The 26,309-nt window shown below is 43.1% G+C and overlaps 2 protein-coding genes across 6 annotated transcripts; both read right to left on the minus strand.

The window, feature by feature from the left end:
* Positions 1-1,972: 1,972 nt before the first annotated feature.
* LOC124199317 lies at positions 1,973-22,942 on the minus strand. 5 transcript variants are annotated; one of them, XM_046595116.1, is made up of 17 exons: positions 22,680-22,900; positions 22,419-22,424; positions 21,469-21,631; positions 18,539-18,768; positions 18,288-18,465; positions 17,411-17,733; positions 17,105-17,229; positions 12,376-12,546; positions 7,536-7,655; positions 7,109-7,267; positions 6,870-6,998; positions 6,539-6,761; positions 5,414-6,435; positions 4,977-5,339; positions 4,402-4,504; positions 3,821-4,342; positions 1,973-3,742 (listed from the first exon to the last, which is right to left on the minus strand). In XM_046595116.1, exons 3-17 carry the CDS (start codon positions 21,597-21,599, stop codon positions 3,153-3,155), a joined length of 4,389 nt encoding a protein of 1,462 aa, XP_046451072.1. In that variant the 5' UTR covers positions 21,600-21,631; positions 22,419-22,424; positions 22,680-22,900; the 3' UTR covers positions 1,973-3,152. The 5 variants fall into 5 exon arrangements, with proteins under 5 accessions (XP_046451072.1, XP_046451073.1, XP_046451071.1 ...); XM_046595117.1 differs by lacking the exon at positions 22,419-22,424 and having other exon boundaries at positions 5,414-6,432; positions 21,469-21,633; positions 22,682-22,942; XM_046595115.1 differs by lacking the exon at positions 22,419-22,424 and having other exon boundaries at positions 21,469-21,633; positions 22,682-22,906.
* Positions 22,943-23,228: 286 nt separating this feature from the next.
* On the minus strand, positions 23,229-25,853 carry LOC124199318 (disks large-associated protein 5-like). Its single transcript, XM_046595121.1, has 7 exons — positions 25,563-25,853; positions 25,051-25,502; positions 24,398-24,948; positions 24,124-24,335; positions 23,871-24,056; positions 23,617-23,795; positions 23,229-23,538 (listed from the first exon to the last, which is right to left on the minus strand). The coding sequence occupies exons 1-7, from the start codon at positions 25,670-25,672 to the stop codon at positions 23,372-23,374; spliced, it is 1,857 nt and encodes a 618-aa protein (XP_046451077.1). The 5' UTR covers positions 25,673-25,853; the 3' UTR covers positions 23,229-23,371.
* Positions 25,854-26,309: the final 456 nt, after the last annotated feature.

The following is a 26,309-nucleotide window of genomic DNA, read 5'->3' on the forward strand; positions in this document are numbered from 1 at the left end:
GATGCGAACAGCACAACCACACAGCAGCAGAGTCCCCATGCAAATTCTCCTCTCGCCATCAAACCGATATTCGTAAGTATCCGTCATGTAAGTACCCTATTACATATAGCAGTCTGCGTGAGCCACGCAAAGTCGAAGGAACTCATTTTCTCAAACCGACGAGAGAAAAGAGATGATGATGGGCTCCCGTCGGCCATTAACAGGTCTATTTAGTTGGGGCAGCAGCAGAGGATATTTCTTTCTTTTTTCTACAGCAGCTCTCTCATCATCGGGACTCTGTGGCTCGGTTTCTAATGCTTAGACATATTATACAGTCTTATATACTAGGCATATAAAAAGTCAAACCGCTTGTAATGGGAAACCCCGTTTTGAAACAGATGAATCATACAAACACACACACAGAGAGAGAGAAAGAAGCACGGACATTTCAGCTGCGAACTTGTTCGATGACTTTTGTGATTGTGGAATAGTGAACGATGGTCCGGCTTCGTCCCTCCTCTCTCTCTGGACACGAAGAGTTGGGGCTGGACAAGAGAACAACAACCCGAAAACTCTCCGTTGAATTTTCTTTTCTTTCCTTTGGGCTGTGCATTTTGAGCAGAGAGTTAATGTGTTGAAACTACGTCTGCGCCGACTCGTTTTTTACGACGTCCAAAGTACCTTGCTCTCGGAGCAGTTCGGTAGTTCAAACATGGTCAGTAGTCTGCTGCTGCGTCGTCGTCCATATCGCTTGAGTTCGGAGAGTTCCATCTTTACACGCGTTTGGTCTAAAACTTAATAAGCGTCGAAACACGGTCCGCGCTCTGCTCTCACATCATCGCCTTCCACATTTTCAGTAGGGTTTCCGACTCCAGACGCCCCATCACAAGTTCATAAAAAAAGAATGCGCCCAGTCAATTTTGATAAATAGGTAATTAATGATGAACGCGCAGAGCTGGAAAAAATAGACACGAACCAAATACTACTACTTTGGCTGTCCTGGCGTTTCGAGTTTTTTTTCAAGAAACAAGTTCTCTCATTCGTCCAATTTTATATTCCGTGCGCAATTAACTTGACCAGCTGTTTTCTATTTTTAACTCCTTTCAAAAAAATATTTGATTTAGATTGATATTTTCCCTTGGCCGCATATAATCCATCGGAAGTGGTCAGTCGCGATTTCAATTAACTTGTAATCGAATCACGCACAGTGTATATCCATTTACGTATGTTTACGATGATAGAGCAAGAGGGGGCGTGTCAATGGAGCCACCGATGGGATATCTAAACCCAAGAAAAAACCCAAACTCAAACGATATTTCTTTGTTGAAAAGATATAATATAATAACGAGCTGTTGTGTACATGCAAACCCTCTCCAGTTGGTTCGACTTCTTCTCTGGCTTGTTTAGGCGGCATTTTGTGCATAGGGGAAACCTGCTGAGCTGATCAATGGCAGTTGAGCATTCGTTGCAGCGCGACGGGCGGCCCATATCCCTAGAAGAAGACGGGATTATACATAGAAAAGGAAAACAGTGAAGAGAGAGAGAGAGAGAACTGGGCAGTTTCACGGACTCCCATCGAGAGCCTTTCAACAAGTGATCTCTGACTTGTTACACGCATCATCCATCCCGTCATAGTCTCGACGGCACTGCCAGCCGCTTTCCGTCCCAAAAACTCGTGAAAAACACATCAACTGCGATTGGTCATCCCCCCTCTTCTTTGAGAAAATATTTTGGTTGCGAGTCTTGTTATTTTTCCGTGAAAACAAAGAGAAAGCGAGAGGGGCTCCCTCGTCGGCGTTAATGCAATCAAAATATCGTCCATCACGATAGGCGATCGAGAAAAAAAAAAACGCCCGGAGCGCGGCCAATGGTTCCAACAGCGATGGCTCCTATTGAGATTTACGGATTGAGTCGTGCGGGCCGGACCCCCACGCGGAGAAGAGTTTCAATTCAATCACGGACTTCAATTGACTTGGCACAATCTTCATATCGGTTCTACTTCTTAAAATCGTGTATTCAAATCAAACTGTTGGAGACAGAAAAAAAAAATTTCAGAAAGTTGATTGACATTTTAAATCAATGGTATAAAACTAGACTTGGTTTCTGTCTTAATTTTTGTTGTTTTTTTTCCTTTATCGGTGCATGTATAATATGTAAGATTCGATAAGACAAATCCTGATAAATTCGATGTAAGTGAAGCAGTCCATACGTACCTCAATCAATCAATCTAATATAGCACTTTGGAAGCAGCAGAGAATAAGAACAAAAATCGAGAAGGAGAAACGGGCACGTTCACGAATAAGCCAATTACTTTTTTGAATGAATATTTGAATATGATTGCTATATCTATACGACGGGCATACATTATTAGTTTAAGGTACGTTATGGCCACTTAATGCAACGCAAACTGAAGTTAATATGACTTCAGAGTTCAGACGGACAGGCACTCACTAACCACACACGCGCGCGAAAGTGTGAAAAGTACCAGGTGCATTTTGTTTTTGTGATTAGTTCTGTTTTTCTTTTAATAATATAAGGCATTTCTGTTTCAGCTAGACTATCCCGTTAAATTAATTAAAGTACAACCACCATTTCCCTCCAACAATCTCGACACACCAGTGTTAAATCAAGTGCACTTGTTTAAATTGTTTCTTTTTGACATTCATCTTTCTCTGTATGATTCTTGTTAAACAAAAGTTTCGATGATTCTTCTCTAGGATTGGGGGAGAGGATTCTAATTCTAAACTCAAGTTGAATCGAGTGTGGATGAATGAATTATTATATGGGGCGGGGAAACAACGATGGTGAGATTTGTTGGTCCGTTAAGAGAGACAACAGAAAAAAAAAAAAAGTTTAAATTTTAATTTAAGAGTGGCACAATGAGCGAACTCCGACGCCATCTAACGACGTCTGGAGAAAATGGGGAGGATACAAAATTAATACTTGGTACTTTGTTAGCAAAAGGGGAAAAAAATGAATGACACAGAATTATCCTCAAATTCCCTATGAAAGGATCTCAACATCATCTAATTTACTCAACGGTTAGCTACGCTCGAATGAAAATAATAATAATAATGCTAGTCGGCTCCGACAGTATCAAAAGAATAAAGGCCAAGAAGTTTGGAATTAATTGGGGGCTCGATAGGAGAAGAAGAAGATCCATCATTCAGTGTTTAGATAGGAGGTGGGCCTCCCAGGTAACTTAATTTCGGAACAAGGGAGCTGCCAAAAGTGTTGAGGTAATTGCAACAAGAAGGCTCCATGACGCAGGCGGCCAGGAGCAAAGCAATGAGGGCGAGGTGAAACGGTAGAGCCGCTCTGACGATGCGCCACCAATAAGGGACCGCCGAGCGACAGGCCGCTGCTGTAGACGCCACGGCACCGGCACGCCGTTGTTGTTTCTTCTTGGGGACAAGGAGCGGGTCGGTCTGGACCGAAATCTCCTTAACGGGCGGCGGAAGAATGAGAGTCTGGGCATGGCTGGCTGTTGGTGAGACTTTCACTGGCTGGGGCAGCTGTGAAAGTTGGCTGTGCAACAGAATCAGGTCCTGTTGCGTTTGGTCGAGTGTTCGGTTGATACGCGTCAGGGCTGCGTTGCCAGGAGCCAAAGCAGTTTCCAATTTCCGGGCCAGTTGTCTCAGAGAGTGCAATCGCTTCTCGCGTTCGCCCAACGAGATAAATTCACCGTCGGAGCCCGACGAAATTCCAGAGTCACACTGCACGCTCAACTGAATGCTGCTCCAGTTTTCCATCCATTTGGAACCTTGAAACAAACAAAGAGAAATATTAAAAATCAAAAACCCGTTGTAAAATGAAGACCGTGTAAAATAAAGTTGCTTACTTTGGCATGTGTCCAATGTTGCAACCGGAGCAGGTTGGGACGGATCGCTGTTTTGAAAGTCAATGTAGGACCGAACTTTCTTCTGGTCGGCAGCAATTTCGGCTTTGAGATTCAACAACAGCTCCTGGAACTCTTTCCATGTCCTTTCGGCATCTTCCAATAGGGCCTCCTTTTCCGACACCTTGAGGACAAGCGCTTCCCACATGTGGTAGAGACCCGAAACATCTTCTTTCAAGTTGATACCATCTTCAGTTGAAGGCTGCTTAGCCATACAGCTGTGGACATCAACATTAATTTGCAACAGTGATTCCTTCTCTGCATCGATTTGAGCTTTGATTTGGTGAATCTTGTTCAGATTGAGCTGAAAGTCTCCATCCACACCGGTGTCCAGCACGAGTCCTTCAAGCTCTACAAGCTTGTTTCTGACAGTTTGCACTTGCTGTTGAAGCTGTCGTTGCAGGAGGCCATCCTGAAGGAGAGGAGCAACCTCAGTATCCAGCTGGGCCCATTTATCAATCAAATCTGAAACCAACCAGACAATTAGAAACATAAATAATTAGGACCTAATTTGATCATCATACCTCGAACAGGCTTCAATGCATGCTCATCTGCCGACATTTTAAGATGAGACAGTATAGTTTGCAGACACTGAAGGTTGGTTCGACAAGTTGCCAGCAATTCAGCCTGCAAAAAACACAAGATTTTTATTATTTCAGCAACTCTAACATTCAACGCTTCAAACAACATGAAATTCTAAAATTAGCCTTTCACTTAAGCGTGAGCGTGAAACAAAACTAACCCCAGAACGGTTGGAAAAATGGATGTCACACTAATTGGCCCATTAGCGTTCAAAGTTTCACGGTACCAAAAAGGTTGATTCACCCATAAAAATAGAAATCAAACAAGGACGTTTTAACAGATGGCTGGTCATGGAGAATGAACGTCGAAGCCATTTTCCAGTTTCCAGGTACTAGAGGTTGCTGTTGTGTCAGTTAGTGAGTCATGAGTCAACAAACAACTTATAAGGCCATCTATTGCTCAAGCTTAGAATGATGACGTTCATTTCCCTTAATCTGCCTTTGTAGCGATTTCAATTCCCCCCTAACAAAGCAACAAATCCTATCCGACTTTCTTCTGTGAGAAAACATTTACTTACATATTGAGAGGGTTCCAGTCTGTTGGTGTTGACCACTTTGTGGAAAGTATTGAGTGCAATAGTGAACTGGGAAGCCGAAGTTTCAACAACGTGAACTAGGTCGTCCACATCTGAATCAGAGTCTAAAAGGCGCAGTTCAGTCAGAGCTGAACGATCCGCCATTCCGAATCCTTTTGGCCGTTTTGGTGGTGAACGTTTTGGCAAATGGTGCGGGCGGAAGCCGCGCAAATCGGCGCTCAGGCTTGACGGGCAATCAGATAGGCTGTCCAGGTCATTGCGGTAATCTTCGCCAAATTCCAGCAAGCGACGGGCGCTATCAGCATCTGGTGGATCTTCGCTGTAAGCCTCACTAGCATAGCGTTCCTGATCAAGAATAACAAATAAATAATTTAAGTCGTGTTCTCTTTTGAATCACCCAATTTTTTAAAAATAATTACCAAATAATTATCCCAAGCCTGTTCGGAGAAATTGCTCGTTTCGTCGACATGGCCAAGACACAGCTCGCCGTCGCTTGGTGCCGAGCGCGGGCTGGAGTTGGTGGACGGTGGTGGTGGCTTCAGCGGGCTGGATTGTGCGTTGACCAGTGGGCCGGCCGCGATTGGCAATGGGGCCGTCGCATCAACTATCCGCGTCAGAGTAGACGATTTGACAATGCGACGGCTGCGTTGACTTCCCGCTCCGGCGCTGCTGCTCTCTCCGGATGAAGAGGCGGAAGCGGCCGAAGCCGAGAGCCTCGACGATTGCAATGTCACACCACTGCCGTCGTTGACTCCCAAGAAGATTTGTGCGTCGAGATCACCCCGGCGAGACAGGGACATCATGTTTCGAAGACGGGCAGAGTGTCTGCGTTGACGTTGGCGCGCTCCGCCGGCGCTGGCCGACCCCGAACTGCTGAGAGCGGCCAATGAAGATCCGAGTCCTTCAGTCGATGGAGACAGGCGATCCTTTTGAGTCGATGCGTGGCACATGAGAGGGCGAGAGCCGGGCAAACAAGGCGAGTGGGCCGGAGAGGACGTGAGATGATTCAGGGCCGTTTCTGAGGCAGCCCAGCGGGCCGATGCACCACCCGAGCCGTTGGAACCCAACGTCGTCGTCCCCGAAAGTCCCGAGAAGCTGAGCGGCCTTTGAGGTTTGATCCGTTGTCGCGTTCGCATAACCACCGGAGAAGCTTCCACGGTCTCTGTCGATCCCGGAACTAGGAACGTTCGATTTAACGTGGCCGATCGTCGTCCGCTGCTTCCAGGCGTCTCTTGCACGTCTTCTTCATCCGTCTCACCTTCAGAAGTGAGCTCGCTGCTAGCATCACACTCGCTGTTGTGGACCACTTCTGGGTTGTTGTAGCGCGCTTCCGGCTTGCGGTTCTTGCTTCGACATGCCTCGCCGGACAAAGAAACCATCTGTTCGGCCTCCGTTACCAGTTTGTGTACCTTCTCCTTGTTGTAGACGCGACTAGCGTCTACTAGAAACAAGAAAAAACCAAACAAAAAAATTGAGAAATTTTCAAATTGATTTCAAATAGAAATCGATTGTTGTTGTTGTTTTGTTGTTTTCAGATGTTGTACCTTTGTGTTCAGACTCTTCTGGCGAGTCGGCAGACCCGCTTGGAGGCGGAAGTAAACTTTCTTCCAGTTCACTGGCTTCATCCAACTCGATGCCGCCGCCCTGTAGCCAGTCAGATTCTGAAGAGTACTGGAACCAAGACTTACTGGACGAGTCGTTATCTTCGTCGCTCTCGAAACTGAGCTTCTTTCTCACGGTCGTATCGTGGCCGTCGATTTCGTCCGCCTGCGTGAATCCAGAACAAAACAAAACAAGCCGTTCCCGTTAAAAATGTACATTTCATTTCAATTAGCTCGACTTGTTTGGATGTCATTCAATGATGTCAATCATTACCACTCGACCGGAAGTGTTGGAAGAATAGATCCACTCATTCTCGCTACTGTCGTTGGAGCGGACCAGGGCGCCGTCGGAAAGGTTGGAGCTTCGCTTCCGCGCCGAGCCCTTGACATCCTCTTGAGCAATCTAAAAATATGACAAACAATCATAAATAACCCGAGAAAATAAATACTTCCGGAAATGTGGGTGACACTTAGTAACGTATAATATAATATACGGGTGTTTTTGATATTTACCGGGGAATTCTGTGGCCGCGAGTTTTCAGAGTCCGTGTCCGGGTGCTTAAATTCGTAGACGCCCATGTTGGTCCTGGAAGTGGAGACGGGAACGGCTGCCGGTAGCGGTGGCGATAGGCCGCCTTCGGCATTCGACTGCCGCATCTCTTGCTCGTCCACCTTTCATGTCAACACAATTTTTATACATATAATATAAGTTATGAAAGATATTTTCTCTTCTGTTATATTAGAGCCTCGAGCATCATCGATCGCTTCGTCAGATAATCCTCAACTTTAAGTCAAAGTCACGATGCACGTACACTGTGTGGACTCTATTTTTTTCTTTTTCAGTTCTGAATCTCTTAAATCTTTCATGAGTTTTCGAAATAGACATTGATCTGGATTTATCTGACGAGCGGGACAAGACAAAAACACGTTTGAGACAGACCTGCCCGGCTATGTGATTGATGTGAGACGGACTGGAATCGTCAAGTCGGGCTTGCTTCCTAGGCAATCCGACTTCGCTTTCCGGGCTGCTGATTGCCGCTCTCCGCCCGTTCCAGAATTCCTGTACACACACCAAAAAGAAAAAGAGAAACACCAAAGTTTTAGCGTCGTCCACAACCCAACAAACACACACGCAGACATTTTTCTGGAAAAGGAAGAAGAGGAGAAGAAGAAGAAGAGGAAAAAAAGGGATTCGAAAATAGAATGCAAGGCGGTCCCAGGTCAGAAAGACACACTCTTCCACTACATTTACAAAAGGAGAAGACGGCTAGGAGAAGTATAGAAGAGAGAAATGAAAAGAGAAAGGGAGAAAAAGAACGCGCATGAAAGTAGGCCATTTCTCTCTCTCTCTCCTTCCCTCCTAAATTGGAATGGTGGATAGCTAGGGAACCTTTTTGTCTATCGAAGAGAAGGGGGGAACCTGTATCTTTTTTTTTATTTTTCACGCAGAGTATCAAACACGCGAGTTTCTAGTCAAAGTCTCTCCAGCGCTCCAAACTCCCACCCATCTACGTGCGGTTCGAGCCAGATGTCCAGCTATTAAGCGGGCCACCATTTCCGACGAAACTCCACCTTTTCACAACATTCTAGAGAGTGGACAAACGGACAAACTCCACAGCGAGACAATGACCAGCGGGGGAACGCAGAGGGGTGACAGTCAACGTACCGACATTATTATTATAGTATATACTATTTTATACCATCCGAGTTGATTATCGACCAACTTAATCAAATGTGTTACACGTCTATAATCTAAACGGACGCCGTGATCGATCACCAAAAAGTTACTCGTAAGAATATTTTCGTTTTTAAATAATAATAAAAATAAAAGAATAACCGTTCAAGTCGCCAAGGTGACCGTTACGAGCGCGTCTAGAGAGGTGCGTTAGTCACGCATACACACGAAACGGTTATGGGACTTTAGGGAATTTTGTAAATAATCAAGCGTTGTTATCTCTCTCAGATACGGCGGGATGCGCCATTTGATCAAACGATAACCATCCCATTTGGGTGCTTAAATACGAGAAAAGTCTATTAGATGAAATATGAGAAGGGGGGTCCGTCCCATACGGGGGGATTAGAAAGTCGAAATAACAAAGTCGACGGGGGAGCAACAAAGCATTTCAAATTACCACCAACATGAATATATATCTCTCGTATAAAATATATAAGATATATGTATGCAATCGATTGTTGACCAGGCGAGCCATTCAAACACCGGAATTGAAATGAGCCGTGCAATCAACAGGCAAAACCGCCGCCCCACCTATTTGAATAGCAATGACTGTCGGCACCTCACCCTTCCCCAAAAAAACCGAGTGGAGAGACCCTCGCATTTACATGTCTACTCACGATGAAGAAAATAAACAATGGCAGATCCTTCTTAGCTTCTTTCGAGCTGGTCAAAATAAACACAGAAGGAGCCGAATGGGAGAGAGAGAGATATGGCTAGATAACGAGACGTCGGATTGGATTCTAAACATGGAGCGATGCTGTTGATGTTGAACGTCATCAACATCGCTGTAAATATTACACCAAACAGTGATTAGACAGAAATTTACGCGTGCAACCGAGGTTGACGTAATCTCTCGCGTTCGCCGTTTTTTTTCAAATTCTTCCAACCCAAACCGCCAGACCCCCCACAGCAAATTTCTGTTCATCTTTCAGTTAATAAAACGTCAAGTAACGCAGCTGAATTCTAGTGTTTATCATAATTATAAAGAATGAAAACAAAAGAAAAACAAGTGCCCGCTAACGCACAAAAAAATTCAAATGAAAAAAAAGGCCGACAGCGCTCAATTCTCGTGCAGACACCCCGTGTCGAGTGCAAAGGCCACCAGTGAGCGAGTGAAGGGGGGTTCCTTAACTTCCTTGAAAGGTCCTCAACCCACCACCCCGGCCAAAAGGAAAATTAAGTTACACAGACCGCAACCTACAAAAAAATCCCGTTGATGTCAGTTTTAATAAACACGAGATGAAAAATCTGAACTTTTTTGGGAGACAAACAACAAAAAAAAAAAAAAAAAAAACAGACCACAAAAAAAGTTTCCCTTCCATCCCGATGGATTTCTCACGACCGAAAACTCTGTGTGCGTGTATGTGACTTTGGAGGAGATGCGGCCGATAAAGTCTCTGAAAAATTGGTTGTACCTTAAGGCTTTCTATCACACATGATGTCTATTGTTTCGAGCTTCCAGCATCGACCCCGCTGCTGCTGCTCACCTGCAACAATCCGGGTCTATTTTTTTTAATCCCCGTTTCTTTTTGGGTTTAACTGTACATGTTCTTCTTCCCCTATGAAACATTTCTAACCATTTTTATTTTCCCTTTTTTTTCTATTTGGAAAAGAAGCACAAAGGACCACCCTACGTAATGGCTGGCGGCCAATCACGTGACAATTGTGAAATAGATGATGAAAGGAACCCTTCCACCATTCTTCCAGCTACTGACCGCAATTAATGATCCTAGGTAGGGAGAAGGAGGAGGGGCTGGAAGAGTTGAATAGAATTTTTTAATACAATAACAATCGAAATCAACCTCAAAGGTGTTTCCTGTTTTGGACGAGACGCGCGTGTGTGTCTGTCTGTCTGTGTGTGATTATTTGTTCCAGTTGATCGGGGGCGACCAGGTTCGAGGCGCGTTCAGGAAAATAAACACACACGCACGCACGTATAGAGAGGCAGCCGGAATTACAATCCTTATAATAAATACGCAAATGTCCGTCCGAGAGAGACGAACGAGGTGGAGGTGGTGCTGTCAGCACGTTGCAGCTGCCGCTCCCCACGCTCCAACGCTTTTGATTTCATAAACTCAAATCAATTGCAGGGCCCTTTTTGTATAACGGCGACGCCAGCTATTTGTTCTCTCTTGTTCTTTCTCTCTTTCTTTCTCTCTAGTGCTGCTCTTACGACTACCCGGTAGCCAGTTTGAAGGGGGATTTCACGAAACCTACTACAGCTGTAAAATATTTTACGACCTACAACAAATCGTGGAACAAAGAAAGAATAAAAGGAAAAAAGAGAAGCGAACCCATCATCACGCAAGAAACACTAGCTACTACTACTACTACTACTTCGGGACTATTTCGGGAAATGGCTTTTGAGTATAAAGAGCAAAGGCAGTCGTGTAATGGAGGAACGCGAGACCGTTACGACCCAAGTGAAACAAAAAGAAAGAAAAGGGTTAAACGATTCCCGGCGTGTCACGCCAAAGGTCGCAAACAGAAACCGTAGAAACGGTGACGACGCTGCCACACACACACACATCTAATAATTAAAAAAAGAACCGACCTACATCTCTTTGAATCGAATTTCGGCGCAAGGTTACTGGGTTTCCGATGATTCTACCCAAGTCTAATATTTAGTAATAAGTTAATAACGGTGAGCCCCGCACCACTACGGCCGGAGCAAGATTCCGGGGTCGCGGCGGTTAGGAGGAGGAAGGAAAAAAAGAATGGAATTCCGTTGTGCATCTAATGACGTCTCAAAACGATCGATTAAAAACGCATCGGCATCTTGGTGGAAGAAAGAAAAAAACGGCCAAAGTTTAACATTTTTTTCCCGTTTCTTTTGAGGCATGTGGGTAGCAGCCGACTCCCGGTAATGACAGGGCGAACTCGAGTTGATTCCTTGTACGGAAAAAAGGAAAAACTACAGGAGTTTTGCCGGTTGTCGACTGGGCGAGCAGGACTGTCAAAAACTTTCAGGTGGGATTAGTCAAACAAAGGAGAAAACGAAATAAATGATAGTGACGGGTCACGAGCCCATAAGATACTCTCCGATACTACGAAGAAAAAAACCCAAACTCCCTTTCTCTCCCCCAGTATGTTGTTCCTCCGGGCGGATTCAACCCAGAATCACCCAGATTTCATATTTTCTCCCCCAAACAAAAACCAGTATATCTATGCGCTCAGCTTGTGGCGCACGGTCAACTTATTACTAGTAATCATCTTTTCTCCCTGGCTAGAGATTGGACCAACGGGAGAGGAGGAGGGGGGGAGATTGGTGGGCATAGACACACGGAGGGTGCCGAGATAACGAGAAAATTCTGGCAGACGGTAAAAGAGAAGTTTCAAAACAATACACACAAATTTCAAAGAATTTCCCTATTCTCTTTCCATCCTCCCCCCACCCCCATGAAATGTTATTTTCCTTTGTGATCCACCAACCACCACCACCAGCACCACTTTATCACGAGCCGGTCGCAGTCGGGTGGTTTTGATGAATCGACATCGTGAGCTGGATTAGATATTTATATTTCGTTGTTTTTCGGCCGTTGGTCCCTCGAAAATGAACGTTTCGGGAGAGCCGATGCGATCTGATTACTTTCAACAGAAGGCACTGCTGCTGCCGTGTCCCGCCACCAGAAATAGTCTCTCTCTCTCTCTCTCCAAAAGATATTGTTTTCGATAATCAGTGGAACGTATCTAACGTTCCGGCCGGAAGTGTTGGTGGAGAGACGAAAACCACCCGAAATGGCGCGGCGGTGTGACCCGATTGCTGGATGAGCAGATGCCTGTTTCTCACTTGTGCGTACGTGTGTGAGTGAGTGAAAAAAAATACACACACAGACACATAAAGAAATAAAGAAGAGATAGGGAAAATGGCTTCGTGTGGCGTAAAAAATAACAAAACACAAGAGAGAGAGAGAGAGAGCCGAATCGCCGTAAAAGGTGCGCCCATTGTGGGTTTTAGTGGAGATAAGAATGAAAAAGTAAAAAGAACCAAAGGGGGGGATAAGAAGAAGAAGGTAAGGTAACGATCGATCTGTTTAATACTGACCGGTGGTTTCTTAGCCAAGGCCTCCAGGTGGTATGTCCACTCGAGGATGCGAAGCAGCAGGCGGTGATAGCGGTTCTCCAGCAGCCGGCCAAGTTTAGGGTTCCAGGAGGCACAACGCTGGCAAGCCGCTCCGAATTCTGCCGAATGACCGTCGATCTCTCGTTTCAGTCTCTATATCGTTTCAAACAATACAAAAATAATAATCGTAAAAAAATAAATATTAAGGCAATTCAATTTAACGACAGCCAGTGACAGCAATCATCCCCCCACCATTTTCATAGCGGTACCATCTCCGAAAAAAATGATTTCGATTGTTGTCATCAACTGTATTTTGGTTTTTTATTGCGTGAAAACAGACGGGACTCACGAAATTTCAATTATCCACAGAGAGCTACCACAAAACATCAAAGCAGAACGTTCCTTCAAACAGAAAATTGATGCCAGCTACAAGCGAAATAATCTTTTTTTCTTTCTTATTTTTAATGGATATACACCGAAGGCTTGGGGAGTCACATTACGTCGACGATCCGCCCCCTTCTGTGAGCTGATCGATCACGTCTCTTTTACCTCTACACCGCAATCTTTTTTTATTTCTTTAAACATTTTTACAAAAGAATCAACAAAGACATAAAAGTAAAAAAACAAATTTTTCAAGAAAGGGTTTCCCAATTTAACAACAGAGAGATAAAGGGCGGTTTCACTCCGCATATGGTATGATCCGCTCTAGAGAGAGAAACTGTAGATCCACTTCCACTCGAGATAGTAGAGAAAAAACGATGAAATATACAGCCGCCAACAGTCAGGGACAGTCCCACTTGTGTTTTTACGAGTCTGCGAAGCCGTTACAACCTTTTTTTCTAATGAGAGGACACACATCTATAGACTCCCTGGCACTCTTTTCGAAAAAGGGTAAGAATAGCTGGCTCTATACAATCCGTCCGGATGGGATTTCGTTTCTAGACTGGACAGCCTGAACCCAGGGTTTGTCCAGCATAAAGAAACAAACAACACACAAACAGAGGCAAACATAGAAAAGCGACGTCAGAGTCATAAATAATCGAAAGTGAAGTCATCCTTCACACGAAAAAAAACCCACGAGTTTTACTTTAATTGCGAAGAAAAGAGGGACTTTAATAATTGGATATTATATAATATTCGGTTTCTCTTTTTCGTAGTAGACGCAGAATTGGCAATGAAAAATGATACAGCATGTCCATTGTGCATTCCATTTACAATAGTTTTGCCCAGGCTTGCGAACAAGTGGGAGGGTTCGGGGTTTGGTTGATTGCCTGTTTACCTCCCATTTCTATTCCTATGGGCAATCACGATGTCCACGTGACTTCCCAGGAAAAAAGAAGGAAAACCCAAGGGAGAAGAAAAAACGCCATCCATCAATGAAGGGATTATCGATTCACCACGACCTCGACTATGACATCATTTGGTTGCGAACCGAGAGAATCTAATAAGCAACAAACTGCGATTCTCCAGAAGAGAACGGCTCGAGTTGATGATGGATGAGCAAAAGATTGAGCATGACCGATCCACGGTCTTCGGGATTCGTAACGGTGACCAACACACAGCCGCGATGCTAATGTTTTTAGCATTGAAAATGATCAAGAAAAATGAAAATAACGGATGACGTCAACGACCGACTGCTACCCCCAGCTACTACCTGTCCCGACATGTTTGAAGCAAAGAAAAAAATGGCGTTCTTTATTGTTTTTACGATGCCCATAGACAGGAAAGAAAAAGAAAAGAACGAAAAAACAACTGAGACTATTTCTCCTGAGATTGAAGTTGAGGGGTGGATTGTCTTCTCCTCAACTAGGCGTGGGTTTTCTTTCATTTCTCTTTTGTTCGAATGTGTGTCCGGCAACGGCCAAGGTCCGGAAAATACGACGTCTACTGTATAATTGGATTGGCCAACAAAGCGGCGCTGATGGCAAGGCAAAATGTGGTTTTTTAAGCAGCCGGAAACTCGGAAGGAGCTTCTTTTATCTTTATATATTTTGACTTTTTTTTACAGTTCTCATTGCCGGACGGTTGAGAAGTGGCCAACCTTCACAGTTGATTGCAAACAACGGGCCAATTTTCTCTTTCCAACAATGAATTTGATGTTCATGAACCTTTTCCTTCACACATGCGCACGCCGGAAGTCACTTGCGCTCCCACCTTCACTGTCTTGTGGAAATCTAACGGTGTAACAAGCTCCTTTTGACTTTTCGTTTAAAATAAAAATGACGATACCCAATTGGGCAAAAATACAACACTGATACGAAAATGATAAGGAATTGGCCAGCCGAGTTTTGGGCCACCCACGTTCTTCACACTTACACCTAGCAACGTGAATTCACGAATCAGAAAAAGAAAAATCAAGTTACCCAATCCGAACAGAGGTAATATATCCGAGAGAAAGATGATGGCAGCTAGATTCTATTCGGACATCGTATATTCCGCCACTGTCAACACACCGAGTAGAGAGAGAGAGAGAAACACAAGAGGGCCAGCAACAACGTTGGATGATGGTTGTGTGTGTTTTTAACTATCCCCTCTTCGAGACTCTCTCGTATCACGAATGAACAAAAAAAAGCCAACCACACGGAGAGATAAGCCCAACACAACTGGCGGCCCTCGAAGGGAACACCGAGGGTCTTACCCAATTCGCCTGGGCCGCATACACACAATACGATAGCCGATAGCTGCCGCCAGTCGGCGCCACCCATTCTGAAAGAGAACTCGTTGGGGGAAATGACACATCGATATATACGATATATGTGCGCTGGGGGGACCCACGCAAGTGAATACACACACACACACACAAGCCAAACTCTCCATTTCCACGATGTCGTAAAAAAACGTGAAACTTTACTTTTTCAATTGGCAAGGACAAAATAAATATTAAAAAAACGCGCAGCGACGACTTGGACGCGGAGAGTGACACGCACCGAAATGGCCAACTGGTCCTAAAAAGGTTTCCAATCGAGACGGACGCCATTTTCTGTCAAAATTTGTTTGGTGAATTTAGAAAAGAAATATACGAGAGTCAGATGACGGTGTTGAGCGAATGTCAAGGTCCAAAAATAGCCACACGCCCACACTGTCAACTCGGGCCAAGAGATTCTTTCACGACTTCCCGATTCCATCTCCCGCGCTCTACTTTTATTTTACCCGAATCTGTCTGTCTGCCTTTTTGTTTTTTCTTTTCGTGTGTTTATTTTTACGGATCAATTTTTTGGATCAAGTGCAAAAATAACGCAACTTCATTTCGACGCTTTCATCGACAAGGACAAATGCGGAGCGGCGGAACGACGCCGTCAAATTGCGACCGCGTTTCGCGCATAACCCATTTCCTTAATGCGGAATCAAGAGAAACAGAATCTCAGGCCGCCAGGGACGCGCATTTTTGTCACCTCGGGTTTATTCCTAGCTCAATGTTGCTCCCGCGTTTCCCTCTCTCTCTATCTCTGCATGGGGTCAAACGCTGTTTTTCCCGACCACACGGGAGACCCTTCCGTCCGGTGGATGGATCGGTGGATGTATTTTGGCACTCGACGTGCAGTAAGACGAGGGTCACAAAGCCAAGAAAAGCCACAAGAAACCAGTTGGCAAGTGGGACGGCCATTCTAATCAACGCCGACCCATCAAGCCGTCAGTAAGTTGACATTTTGTACTACGTCAAAATTTTGTTATTCAAATTACCCGTTTTTTCCCGCTATCAATTATATCCCGCTCAGGGTTCGCCTTTTTTTTTCTATGTTGGAAGGACGGGTGGTACGGTAGTTGCGTGACGAAACGTGAGTCCATTAGTTACGAAGCCAACAATCTGCTGCGGCACTATGAACTCTTCTAGCCTTTTTTTTCTTCTTTCCTTTCTGTGTGTGTGTGTGTGTCAGTTGTTTGGGCGATTCTAATGGGATTCTGTAGTGCGACTATTGCTCTCGAGTCGCCCTCTATTCATCCGTCCGTCCATCCATCGGCCGTCAGCCGAATCGAGAATAAAATCCTGTTACAAGGCGTCACGCTCTGAACATTCGTTTCGTTTCCCTCTCGTCATCAGCTTTTCATTCTGTTTTTAGACGAATCGTCCTTCCCCTAACCTCGAGAGAAGAAAAATAAAAATAAAAAAACTAACCGCGACAACCCAATTTTCCACCGGCCGACGATTCACGGAAAAAACGAACGAGCGAAATGCTGCCTGACCGATTACTAATTCGAATTTTTAAAATTGAGTCACGAAAGACTCTTTCGCCATCTACAGGTTACTAAACATACTACGACGACTCCGGGTTCCCGCTTCGCGTAGGTGTTTGAAATGTCCCTGACGGTTCTGTGATTTCCAATCACGGGTATGAAAATTCTCTGAAACGAAGTCTACGTCTACTATCTATTTCATTAAGTTTAAGTTTAAATGACTTTGAGTGTTCAAAAAAAATCAAAACGCCTAAAAATTTAAAAATCCACGATTATGGCATTTCATTGAATGTCAGGAAAAATCGAAATCACGACTTTTCCGGAAATATTAGACAAATTTCATTGATTGCCAGAAAAGTCCTAATCCGCCACAGTTCCCAAATTCCCAAATCAATCATTTTCAATGGGTAATTAATAATTCAAGGAGACAATGATATTTCATTGCATGCCAGAAAAAAAATTCTCTTGCAAAACCTGAATTTCCCCGAAATACTGGTCACATAGTACCGCCATCTAGCGAAAGAAATAAACAGCTCACCTTATATTCGACGATGCGCCGGTCTAGGGTTTCCCGCGTCCATTTGGGACGCAAGACGAGTTTCGGCACCTTACTCTCCATGCGTTTCAGCCACTCGCGAAGTAATCGCAATTGTAATTGCAAATCTGTTAAAAAACAAAACAAAATTACAAATTATGATCACGCCATTTCCCATTCGCCGTAGTCAGGTGATTCGAGATTCTTTTGTTTGTTTTTTTTCTTTTTCGCCAACTTGATAGTCTTTGCACACATTGCGGAAGAGAAAACCGAAGACGACAATAACGGAATTCGTAATTTTGTCCATACCCGGAATGGTAACTTCAGCGTCAGTCTGGCAGCCTACGGCAACCGACTGGTTGTTGGTGCCTGTTGAGCGGGCGCCCATTTCGGCCATTCTGAGATTCTCCAGGTCGCCATTGTCCCACGACATTTCACCGTTGAGGCTGCGACAGCTTTCTATTAAATCGCAGCTCATCAGGAAAGTGTAGTCGGCGTTGCCCAGCCAGTCCGCGTTTCCATTGTTCTGTCCGGCTGATCCCGTAGCGTTCAATGCGCCAGCGTCTTCCTTGGCGGTTAGCGGAGAAGCGCCGAAAGAGCGACGCCATTGAACTCTGCCCACACCCTTCTCCCTGTGGAATAATAAAAAGACACTCAATTACACGTCAATCCCAAAATAAAATTTAAAGAATAAAAAAAAACAATAAAAATGTTTGAAATGATGGGCTTCTGTCGAAGAACTTCCCACCCACCACGACATATGGTCAGGGAATGGCCGGAAGTGTTCCGTGATCGATAGGAAATTGGGCTGTTACCAATTATACACATTGCGTGACTCTTTGGTTCGTTCAGACCGTTAAAAGATAAGGACTGATTGAATTTGAGGAATCACGTCTGGCAATTGTCACAGGAAACAAGGAAAAAGAGGGGCTTTATATTTTTATCGTTTCTAATCCCGAACGTCTCGTGATCTAGAACAGCTGGGCCAGCTGATAGTCCTCAGACCATGACAGATCGTGTTTTCTCGACTTCTCTTTTGTTATCGGGTGAAAATTGAATGAAGAATAGCCCAAAAACAAATTCTATTAGGCGACCTATTTCTGTTGCATTTTTTAATGGATGGCTCTATTTTGTGGCGAGACTTGGGAAATATCGACATGATGAATGAGAGACGAGAAACTTTTACTTGATGCGAGTAAGGCTGTTGAAAGGCCGTTCCCACTTGAGTCGAGCTGTTACGTCCGGCGTCTGAGGGACGGCAGACGGCGGCGTATCAGATGACGGCGTTCCAGCACCTCCTGGATGGCAAGGATGCGACAACGATGACATGGAAAAACTGTTCTTCAAAGCTGACAGAGCAAAGTCTAGAAACAAAAAGAGATTTTGTCGATGGTGTGTTATTGTTTTCTTTCTTTCGAAATATCAGCAAAAACTAACCAGTAGTGAGCGAAGGTCGTGACGGCTGCTCCATCTGATACTTGAATGCATTTTTGTGGAATAGGTCGAGTGACATGCGCGTCGTGGCTGCAGACAGGTTAGCCGGCGAAAGAGCCACTCCGGGACTGAAGTGAAGTGGCGTTGAGCTAGACATTTGCATAGGCAGCGTTTTCGTTGTGGAGCTGGGCTGGCCTCCGCTGGGCGGAGGGGACCTCCATGGTTTTTCCATTCTAAAAATCAAAAAATCAAAATATTTTAGGACATCATTTAAGTACGTAATTTTTTTTTAAATTTCTCATTCTAGAACTAGTGGAATAGTTTTTGTTGAAAGTTTAAAGTAGTCGCCCTTCTAGAGTTCTACTTGCCCTAGTCTCCGACATATAATCACATGTCGAGATAAACAAAAAAAAAGTAGCAATGCAATTCCACGAAACTAACAAGAAAGTTTCATCGTGGTTCAATGACTGAAACAGGAGATTTCAAATTCATCCGAGCATAAACAAGAAAGCATAGGATCCAAGAGCAGTTCTCACGAACCTTATGGGAATCAAGATAACGTCTAACGTAAAGCCAGAGCCTTGAGTTCAATAGTTCAGGTCTTTAAAATAGATTAGTTTTCAGTGTAAACAAAAACAAACGGCATAGAGAAGATCCTTGAAGGGAAATAAAAACTGGCAGATGGCCTCCAGTCGATAACTTGCCGAGGTTTTTCAAATTTTTCCTAAACATTTCCGTGTTTTTTTTTTACGCTGGGCCTTTCTAGCTGGGCCATGGTCTCCATACATCTATTTCTGTGGTAAACTGGTTTGGAAATCCAAGTTAGAAAGTGTTTCAAGACCCTGCTGAAAGGAAACCAAGCGATACGAGCTCCTTATCGCGCACAATGTAAATTTCACAAGAGGAGGAGAAGTACAAGTACACTACCGTCAAAGGTAGTCATTTCTGACTGAAGCAATACTTCATTTTTTGGCAGGAGTTTCGTTCAATAACTCATTGATGAATACAAAAATCTATGGTGAGTTCGCCTGCTCTCTGTGCATTCATTGATTACCAACGTCGTTAAGTCATACTTTGAGGGCTAGCTTAAGTCTGAGAAACTGGAGCACAGCGGCCTAGCCATAAATAAGAAAATAACTAGGGCGAAATCTGTAAACCGCTAATGATGGTTCGCAAAGAACGCTATTGGAAATTTGAATTGGAAATTTGCTTATTTTACGTGATTCAACTACGCAACTGCATTTGACGGGCCTCTTGATACCCATAATGCCTCTAGCTTTTGTAAAGTCGCATTGGCACCAACCTCGGTGTGTCACGTTACCTTTACATACGTACAGCGCATTTAAGAGATTTGCAACGAAACCAACTGTCATCTATTACATTCACTTACACGGGTCATCGTTTTCAACTGATTAAATTCTATCCGATTCAACTTTCTTCATTCAAGAGCTGCATAAGGCAATCAAATACATTCGGTACCCTTTTTCGGTGGTCACTTGTTTCTTTTAAAAAGCAGAACAGAACAGAATGAATGATAGGGTTTCTCCATTTCAAAATGAGAGGCCCTTAAAATAAAAAAGGCTGACTGGTTTAGCATTTGTTTTTGTCCGGACCACCTGAGAATTGGACGGCCGGAATACCAGCAGATGTTTGGCCAGTTGCGATGAATGTTCAAAGACCCCATGAGAAAGAAAAAAAAAGTCCCGACTATTACACAGATATTTTGAAGTAGATAAAAAAAAAGTTGGTTGGTGAAACCCAAACAATATTTCAGTGTTATTACAGTTTCAAACAATTACTTAGATCTTTTTTCAACGTTAAGATGGTATCAGAATGGCCTGGACAACTTTCACCACAAAAGACATTTTAACTTATGTGACCTCACCGCTTAAAAAGTTAGAAAGTTTTACTAAGTGGCATTGACTGAAATGGAAAGAAAAGAGAATAAACATAAAACAAAAAGAAGAAAAAACCAATGAATGAAAATCTTGGCAAATAAAGTCCCATCAATGCCTATTAAACCCGAGGAATAATAATAGAAAACGTGCCTCTAATACAGACCACAAAATACTCGTAATAGCCTAAGGAAGTTGTTCACTAATGAGTTAACTACATCAACGCTTATACGGAACCCTCTGGCCTGTTCCTCGGTGATCTAACGGCCGGCATTTAAAAACGATTGTATACCAGTGGCAATTGAGAAACGCCTAGCTAATAAAAAACCATAATCGAAAGATAAAAAAAAGTGCATGACGCCAGACATTCCATTCTTCCCAGTGGCCTTCTTCCTTGTCCATATAATGCTGGAAACTTGATTCCGAAAATACCAGAGTGTGTGGAATATATGAGCAGTCTGCGTTCAAGAGTTGTCGATTTACAAAAAAGGCTAGTCAAACAACTTTGCTTTAGCGCTGCACCCCAACTTGTTTCCCCCTCATTCTACAAACAAATCCGCCGGGTATCCTATACATAATCCAAACAAAACATTGGGGGAAGAAAAAAACAAGTTTCTACCAGCATAACATTTAATGCGAAAAAGTTTCAGCTTCGGTTGAAGCCGGTTGAACAACAAAATTCCCAGAGTAAAAATAAAAATGTTTTTAATACCTCCTACAGAAGTTTGGGTCTGTTATGGCGCTATTTTAAATCGTTGAATAATCCACGCTGTCAACGATTTAACGAATGCTACCCTTCCACATTTGCATGTCAAATCCCACGCACACACACACAAACAAAAAAACGCATCCCCATTTAGGGAAACCTTTCCTAATAAAAACACGCGCACCGTAGTTGAAATTCGAATAGCTGTGATCAGTGTTGCTGAAACTTTGGAGAAATAGCGAGTAAGCGAAACACGACTGAATCGCCAGAAGGCTTTAGTGATACTCTCTCTTTCCCTACGACGTGCTTCGAAGGTCCCACCAAAGACTTACGGTTTTAAAAATACGTCTTCCAGTGGATCGTTGCCGCTCTGATGGTGCCAGGCCGTTGCAGCCTTGGTTGCTGGCCTGGGTCCGGCCGAGGGAGTCTGGTCGCCATCCCGGAAGCCATTTGGAGTGGACATTCGGCTCCTTTACTTCCCTTGAAAAAAAAAAACCCTATCGTGATAGAGAAATAAAAAGAAAACAAAAAGGTTACTAGGTGATTGCAGACGACATGATTGTGAATTGTATTGCTAACGGATGGTACCAAAGGATGCCGTTAAAAATGTTAACCACTAAAAGTTCACTTTCAAGCAAGGTCATACGGCGCAATTTTTGTATTGTGTTCACCGCAAAATGTGTGAGAGCAAGTAGAAAATCACAAGCCCTCCTACTCGTTGTAAACTGGTGGCGTAGTCTGCTGACTGAAGTCTCCCGGAGCCTCGGGCATTTCGTGCAAAGGAAATATTGCCGTGACCAAGGCTACAAGAAACGTTGGGGAATCTATACATCTCATCCGGTTTTAAATTTCATTCCGGACGGGTAAGGTATTCCTCCGCATACGTCGCTTTCATCACCGTAACGTCAGAGGGAGGAGGAGAGTGTTACAAATTTCTACGAGTCGCTGAAAAGGGGGGGGGGGGCTGACGGAATAAACGTCTAATGCCAGCCTCCTCCTCCTCCTCCCAAAGTCTTATCGCACTCAATAATCGTAACCGTTGAAAATTCATTCAAATTGTGAAATTAAATTCCAACCAGTCACGTACACGTGGCTGTTGGAGACTTTTCCCGCGCCCTTTTTTTTACGTCGTACAAACTGAATATTAATTCTACTCCTCCTACTCCCCCCATTGACTTATTACGAATTCAAAGTCGCGACCATGAGCCTCTTAAGTCTCTTGTGGGGTGTTTCTCTTCTTCTTTTTTTGGCCCCAGCCTATTTGACTCACCGCATAGAGAAGAAAAAACAAATAAAAATCTACTGAATGACGAAAGTTGGGCGAAAACGAAGCCCCAGAAATCGAGTGGAAAGTTGAATAAAAACAGACGCCTAAATGAAAAAGAACAAACTAGAGAAATTGCTAGAAAAAAGACTTTTATCGATTCACATTTAATTCTCTATACAACGGTAGTCTGGCTGGGAACATATTGTTCGTCAAAAGTTTCCCACTGCAATCAAACTTGCTGAGGTGATTCGGTCAATGGCTGAAAGTGTGTGCATTACCTTGGAATGGCTACTGTTTCAATTCTGAACAACTCGAGGTGTTGATGGAAGTGTCGGCGTCGTCTTTTTGGGTGTCACTTATTCTCGGGTCACACTTAATCAAACGTTTAAACCTGTGCAAAAACATTTAAAAGTGAGGCAGTGGACAGGACAACGCCTGATGATTTGACACAACAACTCGAGCCGCCATTCACTATCGAGACTGAGCTGGGACTTGGAAGTTGGAAATTGACAAGTTCCATCCCAACACACACAACAGACTGCCACCTAGTGTTACGCCAACACAACATCCTAGCGTTTGAATTTGAAATCCAATAGCAGGTTTCCGCAACCTTAACCGCCCGCAGTGAAACGGTCAGGCATAAACTTTCTTCAATAGGGTTGCCGCATCTTATTCTTGTTTATCAAGATGAGCTGGAGGGTATCGTTCAAAAATAACACAACCGTTTTGCTTTTAACTTTTCGTTTTAAATCCATTTACAATCAAGTGTTTCACAAGTATATGATAGATCAGTAAAAAAAAAACGGATTAATCAGGAAGACAACATTTTCTCACTGATTGCAATTTATATTCGTCCAGCAAACTTGACACATTACTAAGGCGCACGCTAACCTTATTTATGAAGGAATGAAAAGAAGCAAAATACACTTTAAAAAGATTCGACACATTCAGTAATAAAAAAAAATGGATTAATCCAAAGACATTAAATTCTCGCTAGGAATAACGGGAGAAACGGAGATACCAGAAAGAAGGCTGACTCGACCTGCTGTTGGTACAACAGGGCTATTGTTGAGACCACGAAGCCTAGTGCTACGACGCGGGGTAGAAATCTCTTGAACAGCAGGTTCGTCGTTATCTGAAAACAATATAAAAAATAATGTATCAATACATATGTATCCTCTAAGTGTGTAAAGTAATCAATCAAATTTATTACCCAAATCGACCAAATAGACTTTTGATTGAATATTTCTACGTAAGCTTTCACGAGGAGATAGGAAAACTTTCAGTGGCGTCACGCGATCAAGACATTCAGTTTCGCTTTTTACTGCGTCAACTGCTCCAGACAAATGCTTTTCTGGGCTTGTGGACTCGACAGCATTCTCAACTCGACGGCTTAAAAATAAAAAATGAGAAACCATTGAAGTTGAAAAATACTAAAACACACACGAAAAAATAAATAAATTCTACCCAAATGTTTTCTTGTGACCAGGAGTAAATTCGGCTGGTTCTTCGGGATTAGCAGGAGCAATATCTGTAACGATGAACACAGGTTTCTTGGCCGAGTTAAGTAATACCGATCGTCTTAGAGATTGCCGTTTGCCGGGTGTTCTTACAGGAGACATTATCAGTGAACTTCTTTTTACTGAAGGAGACCTAAACAACAAAAAAATAGTTTAAAAAATTGAATTGAAAAAAACTCACGTGAAACATTCTGACTAACCCAGAACCCTTTTCTGCGAGTTGTTTTTTACGTGCAGCAGCGATAAGGGCACGCATGTTCGATTTAACTGGACGTTGTACCACGGGCGCTTTCTTTTTGTTCCCAGCTTTCCGGTCAGTTTTTTTGTTCACTTCAGGTGTATCTTCACTACGGACCCAAGAATTTTCTTTCAATTTCGCCAAATCAGCAAATTTCTTGTCCACATCTGAAACCTAAAATAATTTGATAACATTTAGATAAATAAACATGTACAACTTATTTCATTAATATTTACCTGAAGATAAATCATCTCCCAAAATCCTTCTAAATCCGTTGGAGTTATCTCCTTTTCCCCGGTTTTGTTTTCGAAGTCATTAACAAGACCTGCAAATTGTGTAAAGCGCTCACGTTGCAGAAGATGGGCTTGACCAATGACGGTGCGAACAGCACCACTTTCCTCTTCTGGTATCTCATCACTGGAAAGAAGCTCGTCATAGCTATTGCAGAGATCTGTTAGACGACTCCCTTCACTTGCCATCAAAGCTCTAAAGCGTAGAGCATCTGGATTGCTGAGTTCTATAACAGATTTTCTGGTCGATCTGTTTTTCAGAACAGGAGATGATAGAGAATCTTCATTTGAAGCTGTTTCTAGACTCATTCTTTGTTTTTTGGATGAAGAGCCTCTAGTTGTTGAAATCCATGGATGATGAAACACGAGTGGAGATATTTTGATTTCTTCATTTTCAGCACCAATAGATGTTCTCTTTGGTGTTCGGGAAGGAAGATTAGAATCTGTACTCTGTACAGGAACTGAATCTTGAAACTCAATATCTTTCACTGCTAGTTCTATAAAAGAAGAAAGCAATATAATAGTATTATGAAAAAACAAGTAAAATATTAAAATCTTTCAAATATCTACAAGATTTTGGAACAGTGTGGAGTTTTTACCTTTAGGAGCAGTGAACACAAATCCTTGGGGTGCAAATGATTCATTTTCTTTCTTAGAATTTTTTGTTTCCTTTTTCAATGGCAAAGTTGAATTCTTTGTGACAGTCCCAGTTTCAACAAACTTCTTAGTCTGAGATCTAGTCACTCTATTGCTAGGTTGTTTCGTAGTAGTTGAAGGAGCCGCTTCAACCACTTTAGTAGTTCTTGTCACTCCTGGTACAAGAAAAGGTGCTCTTTTATTGGCTCTGGCCTTTTCTTCTGTTGCTGTCTTTTTTTCACGCCATAATTTCAATCTTGCCAACCTATCTTCTAACTTTAATTTATCTTGCAACTTTTGATCTTGAATTGGAGCAGGCACAACTGAATCTTTAGCATTTGTGTTAGGATCACCCTTCAAAATATTTGGATCAATTTCAGTAAGCCCTCCCCTCTTTGCATCATTCTTTGCTTGCCTGTTAAAATTTCAAAAACTTGTTAAATAAAATAAAATAAAAAGATGAAGATTTAGATACCTAGCAGTTCGACGTTTGCCGTTTTGCTCATCAATTCGTTGAGCTCTGGCTTTGGCTGAGCTGGCAAACTTCAGGCCTGACATTTTGTAAACAGCATTTCTAGTACTCATGATGCGTAAAAGAGTTAATAAAAGCTGACGGCAATCTTTTCGGGAGTAAAACTATCAGATTTTCCAAAGATAAAATTTGAAAACGAAAGGGAACGATAACTCGACTTTGATAGTCTGTTGCAAACAGCCAAACAGAGACTGGCAATAATTGAAAGACGATTTGAAATGTAGGCTGACAACGATGCCAGATTCGAATTTTCGAAAAATTAAAAATGTCAGATCAGAAAGTCAATAACAGTTCCAAAGTTCACAGATTTAGAACTTTAGAAGGAGTTAATTATCTTATTGGAGTCAAGTATTAGAAAATCGGCTAATTATTGGTTTATCTTTACAAGATTTCCTGTTTCGCAAAAAGGACCAAGAGTTTTTTTTATGACTCAAAAGTGTAGAGTTTGTAGCGGTGTGTAGGCCTACATAGACTGCTGTAGACCCAGCTTAAATGTTTCAGCGGTTGATATTTGCACTGAGCAGCGAACACTAATTTAAACAAAATATGATCTTTTTAAATTTAAATTACCGGAAGTAAATTACGAAACTGTAATACACGTTGTTGATGGAGGAAGTCTTCTCCACAAGATCCATTGGTTGAAAGGGGATAACTTAAAAATTTTGCAGCGTTACAAGAAAAACGTTGTCA

The sequence above is a fragment of the Daphnia pulex genome, chromosome 8, assembly GCF_021134715.1.
Source record: "Daphnia pulex isolate KAP4 chromosome 8, ASM2113471v1".
Lineage (NCBI taxonomy): Eukaryota > Metazoa > Arthropoda > Branchiopoda > Diplostraca > Daphniidae > Daphnia > Daphnia pulex.

Coding starts and splice junctions, on each gene's coding strand:
- LOC124199318 (XM_046595121.1), bottom strand. CDS start 25,672: ATGAGTACTAGAAATGCTGTTTACAAAATGTCAGGCCTGAAGTTTGCC. Junction 23,796..23,870: donor GGTCACAAGAAAACATTTGG/GTAGAATTTATT, acceptor TTTATTTTTAAG/CCGTCGAGTTGAGAATGCTG. Junction 23,539..23,616: donor AGTCTATTTGGTCGATTTGG/GTAATAAATTTG, acceptor TATTGTTTTCAG/ATAACGACGAACCTGCTGTT.
- LOC124199317 (XM_046595115.1), bottom strand. CDS start 21,599: ATGTCCACTCCAAATGGCTTCCGGGATGGCGACCAGACTCCCTCGGCC. Junction 18,466..18,538: donor ACGACCTTCGCTCACTACTG/GTTAGTTTTTGC, acceptor TTTTGTTTCTAG/ACTTTGCTCTGTCAGCTTTG. Junction 6,436..6,538: donor AGAAGAGTCTGAACACAAAG/GTACAACATCTG, acceptor TCTTGTTTCTAG/TAGACGCTAGTCGCGTCTAC.